The 15389-nt window shown below is 34.9% G+C and overlaps 2 protein-coding genes across 2 annotated transcripts; both read right to left on the bottom strand.

Annotated features, from left to right (window-relative positions):
• Positions 1-241: 241 nt before the first annotated feature.
• LOC309872933 (olfactory receptor 4A47-like) lies at positions 242-1171 on the bottom strand (the record flags this gene model as incomplete). Its single annotated transcript, XM_082747900.1, has 1 exon — positions 242-1171. The coding sequence occupies one exon, from the start codon at positions 1169-1171 to the stop codon at positions 242-244; it is 930 nt and encodes a 309-aa protein (XP_082604026.1).
• Positions 1172-13411: 12240 nt separating this feature from the next.
• On the bottom strand, positions 13412-14334 carry LOC309872960 (olfactory receptor 4A47-like; the record flags this gene model as incomplete). Its single annotated transcript, XM_082747928.1, is given in 2 exon segments — positions 13412-13434; positions 13437-14334. Coding segments are annotated over 2 exon segments (921 nt in total).
• Between the last annotated feature and the right edge of the window lie 1055 nt (positions 14335-15389).

Here is a 15389-nt window from a genome sequence, read left to right as displayed (position 1 = left end):
CCTCAGTGATTCATTACCTAGTATGAATTCCTTGCTATAGAGGCATCACACATTTCTAATTAGAGATTGACAAGGTGTTATGGACCTTACATTCTAGCCTCAAGGGAAATTTTTCACTTTAATAATAATTTACTTATAATTCTTACAATAAAGGAAGTAAAAATCAAACTTAAGAGGACTTCTACAGTCCAAAGATATAGATCCTAAAGGCAAATAATTCTCTTCATGGTGAATGATACATTTATCTACTCAAAGATATAATATTTCTTCTCCAGAGCTTCTTCATAGCATTTGTCATCTCAGAATTTCTCAGAGTGTAGATCAGTGGGTTCAGCATGGGGGTTATGACTGTATAAAACACACTCAATGATTTGTCAATGGGGAAGGTCTTAGCAGGTCTTGCATACATGAAAATACAAGGAACAAAGAAGAAGACCACCACAGTGATGTGGGAACCACAGGTCTGGAGGGCTTTCCGCCTCCCTTCTGAACTAAGGTTCTTTAGAGAGTGCAAGATGACACCATAAGAGATGAGCAAGAGCACAAACACAATAGTGCAGATCAGCCCTCCATTGGCCACCACTAACAGGCCAATGACATATGTGTCAGTACAGACAAGTTTCAATAAGGGATACATGTCACACAAAAAATGATCAATGACATTGGGGCCACAAAATGGGAGCCTATAAATAGTGCTAACTTGAATTACTGAATGCAGAAAACCTCCAACCCAGGACACTACCAGCAGCACAACACATACCCACTGCTTCATGATCACCAAGTAATGCAAGGGCTTGCAGATGGCCACATATCGGTCATAGGCCATTGCCAACAGAAGAAAGACCTCTGATCCACCAAAAAAGTGTTCTGTTAATAGCTGAGTCATACAAGCATGGAAGGATATTGTATTTTCTGCAAACAGCAAGTCTGAAATCAATCTGGGAGAAATAGAAGATGAATAAATGACATCCATAAATGATAAGCTAGCAAGAAAAAAGTACATAGGTGAGTCCAGGGACTTACTGACAGTTACAGTCACCACAATGAGCAGGTTTCCCACCACAGTCAAAATATAAAAGACTAAGAACATAACAAAAAGGATCTTTTGTTCCTTTGGATCCTGGGTGAGGCCCAAGAGGACAAAGTAAGTTACATTGCTATTTGGTTCCATCTATCTGCATTAGGAACTGACTTCTTTTATTAGAGGCAAGTGATCTACAAAAGAAAGGGGAAAATTTTAAATGCATTATAAGATTACCCTTTTTTGACTCATTCAATTAAAAGATTGTGGCAGAAGTACCTGTTTATGTCACATGTGTCACAGACATTGTGATTTCCAAGTTGAATAAGCCATGGTTTTCAACACTCAGTGATAACATACGTAATACTCACCAATGTAATAAATGATACTATAAAAATAGTTGCACAGTGTGAAGGTCATAAGCAAACAGCAGTCAGAGAAGGCTTCCCAGAGGAAGCAACGCTTTAACTGAGTAGCAAAGGAAAACTGAAAGGACAAGAAAAGAAGGCAAGGGAATTCCATGCAAAGATACACAGTTTATAAAGTCACAAAACTAAATACTTGAGGCCCCTTTAAGGTAACTGACATATTTGAAGTGAGTGGAAGTTTGTGGCCCTGGATTGCATCTTTCCTGAGACTTCTTTCAGGAAGAAGTCCTGAAATTATACACATATTATATACATATTATATATTATACACATATCATTATATTATATATTATACACATATTATTATACACATATTATATATAAAAATAATATTATCTATCTATCTATATAGATAGATATAGATATAGATATAGATGATATAGATATAGATATAGATATAGATATAGATATAGATATAGATATAAATATAGATATCTCCAGAGTTGGAGACTATATATAGTCTCCAACTTTGGACATTTCCACTTGGATATTAATTCAGTACTTTTAAAACCAAATTTTTAGTTTTCATCAATAAACGTATTGTGTTTCCCATCTAATTAAATGGTACCACCTCCCATATCATTGCTCAGACAAGAAATATCGCCATGTCCTTCATGCCATTCTTGCTCTTGTATCGCTTACTGATACCTTTAATAAATCTTATTCACCCCCTCTAAAATAGATCACTTACTTGATCATTCCCCTCCCCGCACCACTTCTGGTGCACTGCACTAGCCTCCCACAACATCCCTCCCCTTTCATTCTGGCTTCCATCAGTTTGTGGCCCTGATGCAGTCCAAATGATCCTTTTTAAATCTGATTCTGATCCGATAATTCCACTGCTCACAACAACTATAGGGGATTTCACTCACAGGCTCACAACTTAAGGAATCACATTTCTATTATAGTAACAGGAACTATAATCCTCATTTCATAGTTGAAAAACAGAGGCTTAAAACATCTAATTAATTTTTCCAAAGTCATTCATTTTTAAGTGATAAAGCTAGAATTGCAATCCAAGTTTGCTTTATCTAAAGTAATCTTTTACGGAATAAATATACTCACACAATTGCAATGCCTGGTTTCCACTATTTACTGTTATTCTTACCTTAGGTAGGAAAGTCCACAATCTGAAGGAACACTTTTTACTCATTCACAGGAATATGAAATTCTTCTATCATCCAGTCTGACAAGAAAAGGTAAAAAGTTGCATTATTACTTGAGGACATATTTTATTTCATTCAACTGTCTGTTCGTTCTCTCCGTGGGGTCTTCTGGTTATTCAGAAGTTTGCTTTTATTTGTACTGTAAAATACTTCCTAGGAAATCCAGGATCCACACAGAAATCAAAAATTTAGCAAATTAGAAGAATTCACCAAAAATACAAGGAATTCCTATTCTGAGATAAGGAGATAGCAACCAGACATTCCCGAGGGAGTCTTTTCTCAAGTAACTTCTCTCCTACTAATGTCTAAATGGAAAAATACCATTCAGCTCTTTAGTCAACTTCATTCTGTCCTGTCAGTTTGCTCAGATTAGCTGACTTGATAATTTAAGAGACATTCTGTGCTTTTCTTTAGGTAATGCTGTAAGCCTAACAGAACCCCCCTAAAAAATATATATCAGTATTTAGGAGCATAGCATCTTCTTCCCAACACAAGCAAAGATCACTGAACATTTTATGCCTTCTAACCAAACTCCTCATTAAGTTCTAGAATTGGGAAGTGTCCAAGACTAATTCTTACTTAATTAAATTCGCTGGGAATTTCCACAAAAACTTTAAAAATATCTTTAGGAGGAAGGTATTAAGTCAATTCACATAGTTAGGGTGATAAAAAAATATATATATCCTTAGAGCCATTGTAAGACTACCACCAATCAAGAATAAAATTTCAGCCCTGCCATGTTGTGTTAGGGAAAATTAATTTATCATGTCTTTCCCCACTTGTCATAGCAAGTTTTTCTTTCCTTTCATTTAATAGTCAATTTATGTTACCTTGCAGTTTGGATAGATGTTCTAGATATTTATTCACAGATTTAGACATAATAATTATTTAATTGTTATTTTTTTATTTTACAATTTTTAATTTTAAATTTGGAGCACTTATTTACTGCCAAGAACCGTGCTATGAGTGAGGACACAGCAATTAATGAAATAAGCAAAAATTATGCAAAGGTCCTTCCTCCATGGACCTTATTTTCTCATAATAGAATCAGACAATAAATAAAGGAACAATTTAGCATACTATTCATAATCTTTTCAGTGCTAATAATAAGGAAAACAAGGTACTCAGGGAGAATTCTACTATGAAGAAGATGATCACTGAAGGCCTTTTTTCAAAGATAATGTTTAATCTGAGACAGTTGCCAACATCAGAAACACTGTCACGGGGAGGGTAGCTCTGTGGGTTGGGGCTTCTGCCTTCAGCTGGGGTCATGGTCAGGGGGCCTGCTTCCCTCCAATATCTGCCTGCCTCTCTGCCTACTTGTGATCTCTGTCAAACAAATAAATAAAATATTTAAAAAGAAAAAAATAAAGAAATATAGTCACAGCTAGTAATTTTAAGTAAAAAGTAAGTGAAGTCACTTCACTGATGGCCTGATATACATGTAGAAATTGCTAAAAAATATCACAGGGATTTTTATTCCAATGCTTTTGGGAGAAAGAGGGGTGAGAGTGCGCACTCTCATCTTATTCCTGAGTGTGGTGGGAAAGCTTTCAACCTTTCCTTCTTGAGAGTGATGTTACACATGGATCTGTCATATATGGCCTTTTATGTTGAGGTACATTCCTTCTCTACCCAATTTGTTGAGAGGTTACTTTTTTAATGAAAATATATTGAATTTCTATGTTACCGGTGAATAGCCCAGAGAGGATTAGGAAAACACTTCCTTTTACGACAACATCAAAAATAATAAATATTTAAGAAAAAACATAAGTAAGGAGGCAAAAGTCTTCTACAGTGCAAAACTATAAAATGTTGCTGAAAGATACAAATAAATGGAAAGACTTTCATGGACTTATATAGTTCATGCCATTAAGATGTCAATGCTGGGGCGCCTGGGTGGCTCAGTGGGTTAAAGCCTCTGCCTTCGGCTCAGGTCGTGATCCCAGGGTCCTGGAATCGAGCCCCGCATCGGGCTCTCTGCTCAGCAGAGAGCCCGCTTCCTCCTCTCTCTCTGCCTGCCTCTCTGCCTACTTGTGACCTCTGTCTGTCAAATAAATATTAAATAATATTTAAAAAAAAAAAAAAGATGTCAATGCTACCTAATCTGATCTATAGATTCAGTGTAATCCCTATAAACCCCCCATCAAAAAAGAAATGTTCTTTGAGAAATAGAAAAATCCATTAAAAAACTCACATGGAATGTCAAGGAACACAAACAGAGAAAATAATATTGGAAAGAAAAAAAGGGAAAATAAAAAGAACAAAGTTGGAAAACTTCCTGGATGTAAAACTTACTACAAAGCTATGGTAATCAAAAGAGTGTGATATTGACATAAAAACATACATAGTAATGGAACAAAATTCAGAGCCTAGAAATAAACCTTTGCATATGTATTCAATGATTCTCAACAAAGATGTCAAGAGTAGTCATGGGGTAGAGACAGGTGGTTCAAAAAATGGTGCTGTGAAACTGGATAGCCGTATAGACAGGAATGAAATTGAGCCCTTAATGCATATCATATGCAAAAATTAACTCAATATAGATCAAGATCTAAAATCTAGCTAAAACTATAAAACTCTTATAAGAAAACATAGAAGAGAAACTATGACCTTTGATTTGGCAATGATTCCAAAAACACAGACAAAAAGAAATAGATAAATTGTACTTTATCAATATAAAGAACTTTTGTGCATCAAGCAACACCACCAACAATGTGAAACAACACATAAAAGTGGAGAAAATAATTGCAAATAATATATTTGATAAGATATTAATATCCAGAGTACATAAGGAATTTCTGCATCTTAAAACACAATGAAGGGCACCTGGGGGGTGACTCAGTTGGTTGAGCATCTGCCTTAGGCTTGGCTCAGGTCTTGGACCCAGGCTTTTGGGATGGAGCCCTGCATCAGGCTCCCTGCTCAGCGATGAGTCTGCTTCTTGCTCTGCCTCTTCCCTTAGTTTGTGTGAGCTCTCTCTCTCTCTCAAATAAATAAAAAAACTTTAAAGAAAAATAAATAAATAAATAAAATTAAAAATATAATGAAATAAACAACTAGATTAAAACAAAGAACTTGCATAGACATTTCTCAGAAGAAAATATATAAATGGCCTGTGGGCACAAGAAAAGATCTCAGTATCATTAATCATTAGAAAATGGATTTTAAAATCATAATGAAATATCACTTCAGACCAACACGATAACTATTAAAGAACACACACACACATAAATGTAGGAGAGAATGTGGAATACCTGGAATAATTGTGCATTACTGTTGGGAATGTCAAATGATATTGCTCTATGGAAAATGTTATGGTAGTTCTCAAACACTTAAAGAATTATTGCATGATCTAGCAATTTCACGTCTAGGTATAGTCCCAAAGTAATGGAAATTAGGAATTCAATTAAATGTTTCTACACTCATTTTCATGGCACTATTCACAGTAAGAAGAAGCAACTAAAGCATTTACTAGCAGGTAACTGTATAAATAAAATGAGGTGTACACACACGGTGGAATACTATTAAGCCCTGAAATATGAAGGAAATTCTGACACACACCAAAACATACTAACCTATAATAGATTCTGCTAAGTGAAATAAGGCAGTCACAAAAAGACAAGCACAGTCTGTTCCTACTTACACGATGTACTTAGCATATCAAATTCACAGAGCATATGTAGAACGGTGGTTGCCTAGGCCTCAGGGAGAGGGAATGGCAATTAGTATTTAATGGGTGTCTGGTTTCAGTTTGGGAAAATGAATAAGTACCAGAAACACATGGTGGTTATGTTATTATAAAATAGTGAAGTAACTTAATGCCCCTGAACTATGAATGTACAAATGGCTAAAACTGTACATTTGCCACATATAGTTTACCACAATTTAAAAGCTAAACTTAAAAACTAAGATAACTTCCATAAGCAGTATATGAAAAATCTATAAAAATCAGTCAAGGAATTCGCAAAATAAAAGGATGTAAATTATGAGGTATCACAATCCCAGCTATGAAGATATACTACAAAGCTGTAGCAATGAGAACAGTATGTTACTGGCACAAAATTAGACACATAGTTCAATAGACAGAATAGAGAACATAGTTCAATAGACAGAATAGAGAACCCAGAAATAAACTCATGTTTATTGGAAGTTAATCTACAAGAAAGGAGGTAAGAATATGTTGTGAGGAAAAAACAGTCTCTTCAACAAATGGCACTGGAAAAACTGGACAGCAGCTACATGAAAAAGAATGAAACTGTACCACTTTCTTATACTATACACAAAAATAAACTCAAAATAGATTAAAGGCCTAAATGTGAAAACTGAAAACATAAAAACCTTAAAACAGAGCAATGGCAATACTGTCTATGGCATTAGCCACAGTTACATTTTTCTAGATATGTCTCCTTGATGAGGGAGCAGAAGACTAACTGAGGACAGGCAGAAGCTGACAGTCCACAGCCCACCACTCCATGGGATATATGTGACAGTCCTCAGGCATTCCTGGCTGCCCTAAAGGAAAAACAAAATAGTTTATAAAGATTACAATCCTGCAAGACATGAGTCTCCCTAAGTTTACAAAAATCTTAGCAATGTACAGGAACGAAACATTTCTATCAATGGTATAGCTTCAAGAAGTGAATGTAAATACAATTAAAGGTCCTCATAATCTGCAGCCCATTGACAGAAACTTGAAGCAGGTGAAGTGAAATTTTTGTTCCTCCAGGAAGCTCCCAACTCTTTTACTGTTAATGCCTTACTAGAAGGGAAAACAACTTTAATTTCACAAGGCCTCTGGCATCCTGTGAGTCTTCTTTAACATACAAAAATCCTTTTGAAACCACCTTTTTCCTTACCTCCCCCAACTCCGAAGTACATAATCAGCCACACCTCACAAACCCTGGGCAGATTTTTCTCCTTATGGGTCCTGTCCACATGTTTTAATAAAACCACCTTTGCACCAGAGACATCTCAAGATTTCTTTCTTGACTGACAGCTCCGGAACTCACCTCACCAAATTTCACCTATATTCTAAAACCCAACCATCCTGAGGCAAAAGAAAGAAAACCATAAATAAACTACTGGTATTACATCGAAATAAAAATCTGCACAATGAAGAAAATAATGAACAAAACTAAAAGACAACGTAGGAATGAGAAAAGATATTTGCAAATGACGTATCTAATAATGGGTTAGTATCCAAAATACATAAAGAACTTATACAACTTAATGCCAAAAAAAAAAAAAAAACCACACACAAATAATCCAACTAAAAATAAGCAAAAAGCATGAACAGATATTTCTCCAAAGAAGACATAAAGATGGCCAACAAACAGATGGAAAGATGCTTAACATCACTCATCATCAGGGAAATCCAAATCAAAAATACAGTGAGTGGTGATGCAACATGGGGGCTTAAGTGGGTAGGAGAAGAATCAATGAAACAAGATGGGATTGGGAGGGAGACAAACCATAAGTGACTCTTAATCTCACAAAACAAACTGAGGGTTGCTGGGGGGAGGGGGTTTGGGAGAAGGGGGTGGGATTATGGACATTGGGGAGGGTATGTGCTTTGGTGAATGCTGTGAAGTGTGTAAACCTGGTGATTCACAGACCTGTACCCCTGGGGATAAAAATATATGTTTATAAAAAATAAAAAATTAATAAAAAATACAGTGAGATATCACCTCACACCTGTCAGAATGGCTAAAATCAAAACACAAGAAATAACAAGTGTTGGCAAGGATGTAAAGAAAAGGGAACTGTTGGTAAGAATGCAAACTGGTGCGACCACAGTGGAAAATAGCATGGAAGCTCTTTAAACAATTGAAAATAGAATTGTCATATAATCTAGTACTCCCACTACTGAGAATTCACCCAAAGAATATGAAAACACAATTTTTTGAAGATTTACTTAGTTCTTTATTTATTTGAGAGAAGGAGAGTAACAAAAGAGAGCATGAGCTAGGAGAGGGGGAGAAGCAGGATCCCTGCACCAGGGAACCTGACCCAAGGCTAGATCCCAGGACCCTGCATCATGACCTGGACCAAAGTTAGATGGGTAACTTGATTGAGCCACCCAGGCACCCCAACAAAAACACTAGTGTGGAAAGATAAATGCACCCCTAGGTTTTTTGCAACATTATTTACAATACCCAAATTATGGAACTGTCCATTGATTGATGAATGGATAAAGAAGTGGTATGTATACACAATGGAATATTATTCAGCCATAAAAAAGAATGAAATCTTGCTATTTGAAACAACACAGATGGATCTAGAGGTTATAATGCTAAATGAAATAAGTCAGTCAGAGAAAGACAAGGACCATATGATTTCACCCATGTGGAATTTATGAAAGAAAACAAATGAGCAATGGGGAAAAAGAGATAAACAAAACAGACTCATAAATATAGAGAATTGGTGGTTACCAAAGAGGAGGTGGGTGGGGTGATGGGTGAAATAGATGAAGGAAATCCATAATACACTTATTGAGATGAGCACTGAGTATTGCATAGAACTGTTGAACCACTACAGTGTACACCTGAAACTAATATAACACTAAATGTTAATTATACTGGAATTTCAAAAATACATACACAAAATAGGAAAAAAAATTTTAGAGTACCACAAAAAAAGAACTAAGTTGATTTCACTGATAGGTTCATGATGTGAACACAAACTGTAGCATAATAGCTAGAGTATATGCAAAGACTACTGGCTTCAGAGACACCTGAGTAATTTTTCTAAAAGTAAATATGTCCTCCAACAACAAAACTGGTAAATTAAAATCTCCAGAGTTGTGTCCTGACAATCTGGATTTTATGAGAACTCTAATTCTCTCAGTATATTAAACTTTGACAGTCAATTCGACAATACATATATCTAAAATAGGGTATTTTTACTATGATAAATAATTTGTCCCTGACCCTTCCTCCAAGTGTCTATATGCTAAAATAAATACACTTTGGACAAATAGTGTTCATGTGCCTCTGTAACATAGAAATTACCTTTTCTCTGTTCCATTTAAGAGACAAATTTATCTTATAAAGTTATGGATATCTCTTAAACTTACCATTTTTACCATAGAACTTCCTCATGACATTTTTCACCTCCAAATTTCTGAGTCTGCAGGTTTAAGTTTAACAAAGGAGTTACCATGCTATACTACACAGCCACAGCTTTATCAGTGGAGAAGGTGGTGACTGGGTGCAAATATATAAATATTCAGGACACAATACTAAGACCACCACAGTGATGTGAGAGACACAGGTGGACACGGCTTTGTGTCTCCACTCCAAGCTACAGATATAATATAATAAACTTATTATATCAAGAGGAAAATTTTCACAGGCAGATAAATCCACTGTTGACATCAACAAAGAGACCAAGGGTATGAGTGTCCATACAAATGAGTTTCAACCAAGGGTTTACATCATGCATGAATGGTGTATGACAATAGAGCTGCACACAAGCAGCCACACTGTGAGGAGGACCTGAATGGTTGCACGGACAAAGCTTCTAGTACATGTCTCCCCAAAGAAGCAGCCCTATCTCTGTCACTTGTAATGATTATATAGTACATGTGTTTGCAGATGGCCACATGGATAGTCAGCAAAGATGTCAGTCACACACTTCCTGAAAGAGATGGTTTTTATTATAGCAAAAGTGCCAAACAGCATTTCAGGGTCATGGATAAAAAACAGGAGATATCTAGAAGGCATAACTCATACAGGAAGAAAATGGAAGCAGTACCCAAGGTCATGAAAGATGACTTGTTAAATGAAAAGACCTGCTCATGGATAACAGTCTCAGTACTGAAAAGCTATAAACTCTTCTTAAATTAATCTTAAACTGAAACATCCTAAACATAATAACTGCCTTTGTTATGTAACTAAACCATGTTCAACATTTTTTAACTTTTTTTAACATTTTTAATGTTAAACATTTATCTTATTTACATATAAACTTATTATTTTAAACTTGAATTTGACACAAAAAATGCAAGACTAATTATAAATCTGAAAAAGAACAGAAAAGAGACACCACTAGTCTCATCACATATCAATATGAGTTATATATATGAAACATATATTGTATCTCAATTGGGACTTGAATAAAGACATCAATAAAACAGAATAGTCCTAAATTGGATCCAAATACCAATGGGACATTAGAATATAATAGTCGAAATTTCACATCAATGGTAAAAAGATAATTATACAACTATTTAAAAAAACAACTAAAAATTAGAAAAAAAATTCAATCCCCAGTTAATCCCTATATCACAATAAATTCCCAATGAATCAACAATTTTAATATAAGACCAAAAGAAGTACTTAAAAATTAAGTACTGGAAATAGCTGAAGAATATTTTGCATGAAAGAAGTAAGGAAAGTCTTTTTAAGCAAAATACAAAGCAAAAAAACATTAAATGTAAAACGTAAGACAAAATATAGACTCTGGACTCTGGGAAACAAACTGACAGTTACAGAAAGGTGGGGGGGGTGAGGTAGCCCAGGGATGGGTATTAAGGAGGGCATATGTTGTGATGAGCACTAGTGTTATACAAAACTCATGATTCACTGAACACTATATCAAAAACTAATAATGTACTACATGTTGGCCAACTGAACATACTAAAAAAAAAAGTAGTATACGGAAGTTAAAAATATCACATATATCTACTATAAAAAAGTTAAAATATCACAATTCAGAAAAATAATAATTATATATACAACAGTAAAAAGGATCATTTCTTTAGTATACAAATGACTCATAAAAATCAGCATGGGAAAGGTCAACAATTGAATGAAATAAGCTTTAATAGATGATCCACAGGAATAAAAAATACAAATCGTGCTAAATATATGACAAGGTGCTCAAACTCAATTACACTAAAAGGATTTTGAAAAAAAGGATATAAAAATGAAATAAAATAATTTTAATCAGATTGTTCAAACAATTATATAATAAAGATTTTAAAGAAAAGGATTTTGATTAAAGCATAAAAATGAAATAAAATATTTCTAATCAGATTGTTCTATGCCTTAAGTATTTATAGGCATACGTTTTTGAGAATGTGGATAGGAGGACTCTCAGATGCAGCAGTGTAGCTGTAAGTACCACCTCAAGGATGGCAGTTTGGCAATAAGTGTGAACAATGAGATTTAACTATGTGACCATTGATTGACTCAAATACATATAGCAACAACTGTACTCCTAGGAACTCATCTTTGCACATATTCAAAAATATATATGTATTACAAAATTGTTTGTCATACTGAAAGTTTAGGATCCAAAGAGAAATGCATACATTAATTTCAGTATATATTTATAAGGAAGTATTACCAAGTACAAGAAAAACTAGATTTAGATCTGTATAGAATGGTATGGAATGTCTTCAATGTTGCAGGTGATTTCACTTCTACTGAAAATCTAAAATAAAAAAAAATGGAAACAAAAACAGACTCAAATACAGAGAACAAACTGATGATTGGAAAAGGGGAGGTGTTGAGGGGATCAGCAAAATAGGTGAAGGTGATTAAGAGGTACAATCTTCCAGTTATAAAATATTCAAGCCAAATGGTATAGTGCAGCATAGGAAATATAATAAATGCTGTCCTAACACTTTTGTATGGTGACAGATGGTGACTATGCTTATCACGGTGAGCATTCTGTCATCTGTATAATTGTCAGAGCACTATGTTACTTGAACCTAAGACAGTATGGCAAGTAAATTTCAATTAAAAACAAAAATAAAAAGTATATTAAAAAATCATAAAATTAAAAGTGTATTTAAAAGCAGATGTTGCATAAGCAACAAGCAGGGCATGATGTAATGAGCACTGGGTATAATATGCGATTGATGAATAACTGAACTCTCCATCTGAAATTAATGACATACTATATGTTAATTAATTGAACTTAAATAAACTAATGAAGAAATATTTTTAAAGATGTTACATAGTAAAAGAAAACATTTACATACACAGAAAAAATACACATACATATAATTAAATGTACAGGCATTTGTAAAGATTATTACCTAACAAATTTTAAGAAACTGATAAAGTGACTGTCCCTGAGGAAGAGGACTAGAGACCATGCTGAGAAATAAGTAAGAAATTTATGCTACACCTTATCTTATTTTCTAAGATTCTCATTTTTGCTATTATTAGCTATTACACTTCAACTTTTCTTATATAAAGTAACTGAAATTTAACAAGGAGGACATTCCATCAATGACTGAATATTTTAAATAGTGTAATAAAATATCTAAATGACAAGGATATAATTAAAAGGGTGCCTGGGTGGCTCAGTGGGTTAAGCCTCTGCCTTCAGCTCAGGTCTTGATCTCAGGGTCCTGGGATGGAGCCCTACGTGGGGCTTTCTGCTCAGCAGAGAGCCTGCTTCCCCCTCTCTCTCTCTGCCTGCCTCTCTGCCTGATTATGATCTCTATCTGTCAAATAAATAAATAAAATCTTTTAAAAAAATTTAGTGCAATCTTATAAAAATTTCCTCACTAATGCATTACCTAGTTATGGATTCCTTGCTATGAAGGCATTACTCCATTCTAATTGAAGTGATACAGAAGACATTATAGACCTTATATTCCAGCAGGGAAGAAAGCTTATTACAGTACAGTCATCTAGTCCATCCTTTAATCATAATTATCAGAAATTCTTTGAAGAAAGGAGAGTCAGAATCAGATATAAGAAGACCTCTGCATTCTAAGGAAATGAACCGTAATGCCAAATGACTCTCTTTGTGGTGGACGATGTGATCATTTATTACAAGATATGATATTTCTTCCCCAGAGCTTCTTCATAGCATTTGTCATCTCAGAATTTCTCAGGGTGTAGATCAATGGGTTCAGCATGGGGGTTATGACTGTATAAAACACACTCAATGATTTGTCAATGGGGAAGGTCTTAGCAGGTCTTACATACATAAAAATACAAGGAACAAAGAAGAAGACCACCACAGTGATGTGAGAACCACAGGTCTGGAGGGCTTTCCGCCTCCCTTCTGAACTAAGATTCTTTAGAGAGTACAAGATGACACCGTAAGAGATGAGCAAGAGCACAAACACAATACTGCAGATCAGCCCTCCATTGGCTGCAACTAAGAGGCCAATGACATACGTGTCAGTACAGACCAGTTTCAGTAAGGGATACATGTCACAGAAAAAATGATCAATGACATTGGGGCCACAAAATGGGAGTCTATAAATAGTGCTAACTTGAATTACTGAATGCAAAAAACCTCCAACCCAGGACACTACCAGCAGCACAACACACACCCACTGCCTCATGATCACCAAGTAATGCAAGGGCTTGCAGATGGCCACATAGCGGTCATAGGCCATCACCAGCAGAAGAAAGACCTCTGATCCACCAAAAAAGTGTTCTGTAAATAGCTGAATCATACAAGATTGGAAGGATATGATATTTTCCCCAAGGAACAAACTTGAAATCAGTTCAGGAGAAATAGAGGAGGAATAAATGACATCCATAAATGATAAGCTAGCAAGAAAAAAGTACATAGGTGATCCCAGGGTCTTACTGAAAGAAACCGTCACCACAATGAGCAGGTTGCCCACCATGGTCAAAATGTAGAAGAGCAAGAACATAACAAAAAGTACTTTCTGCTCCTTTGGATTCTGTGTGAGGCCCAAGAGGACAAAGTCAGTAACATTGTTCTTTGGTTCCATGCCTTGGCTCTCTCTATTCCTTATAGGTGCTGATTTAAGTTATCAGAAACAGCTTCCCTTAAAAAAAAAGGGGGGGGATGTTTATTATATTATAAACTTAATTTTTTATTTATTCAATAAACAATGCACATAGAAAATCTATTTATGTCAAACCTGTCATAACTGATATCACCCAGTTGAACACAAAATGGTTTCTTCCTCTCGGTGATTTCCTATATAGGGGACAGATCATTACATACCAGTTTAACAAGAGTCACTGTAAGTACATTCATGTAGACTAAGGGTTCCCTGTGCCAGAATACATAAATCAACATCGGATCTGGGAAGGCTTCCAGAGAAAGCAGTACTTGAGCTGAGTTTTTTTTTTTTTTTTTATTGTATTACGTGAGTTATACTTGAGCTGAGTTGTTTTTTTTTTTGTTTTTTGTTTTTTTTTTTTGTATTACGTTAGCCACCATACAGTGTATCATTAATTTTTGGTATAGTATTCCAAGATTCATTGTTTACATAACACTCAGTGCTTTAGCTGAGTTTTGAAGGAAACATGAGAGAACAAGAGAGGACGGAAAAAAAATTCCATGAAAGATGCACCATGTAAAAGTCGTACATAAAGTGTAATTCCTAAGTGAAGAATCACTTAAGGTAACTTACATATGGAAAGTGGGAGAACAATTTATGAATGGCTCTCTGTATACAATTACGTAACTGACATTTCCAAATAGGCATCAATTAATTATTTATTAAGATAATCTTTTCATTTTCCACAATAAACCTATTCCTTCCTAAATGACCTCCATCTCATTATATGGTACAAAATATTTTTCATCACATTATATGTGTACAAAATACACACACTGTATGTGTGTTTATAATATATACACACCTATACATATATATATCTACATTTATATATGCACATCTATATAGAATCACATTTAATGTACCACATTTTATCTTTACAGTAGCAAGTATTTTCATCCCCATTTTACATTTGAAGAAATGGGCTTAAAATATTTAATTTTCTTAAAGTCATACACCCTTCAGTAACAGAGATG

The sequence above is a fragment of the Mustela nivalis genome (assembly GCF_964662115.1).
Source record: "Mustela nivalis genome assembly, chromosome: 9".
NCBI lineage: Eukaryota > Metazoa > Chordata > Mammalia > Carnivora > Mustelidae > Mustela > Mustela nivalis.
Note: the sequence above shows the minus strand (reverse complement) of the source record. Positions and strands in the feature narration are given on the sequence as shown.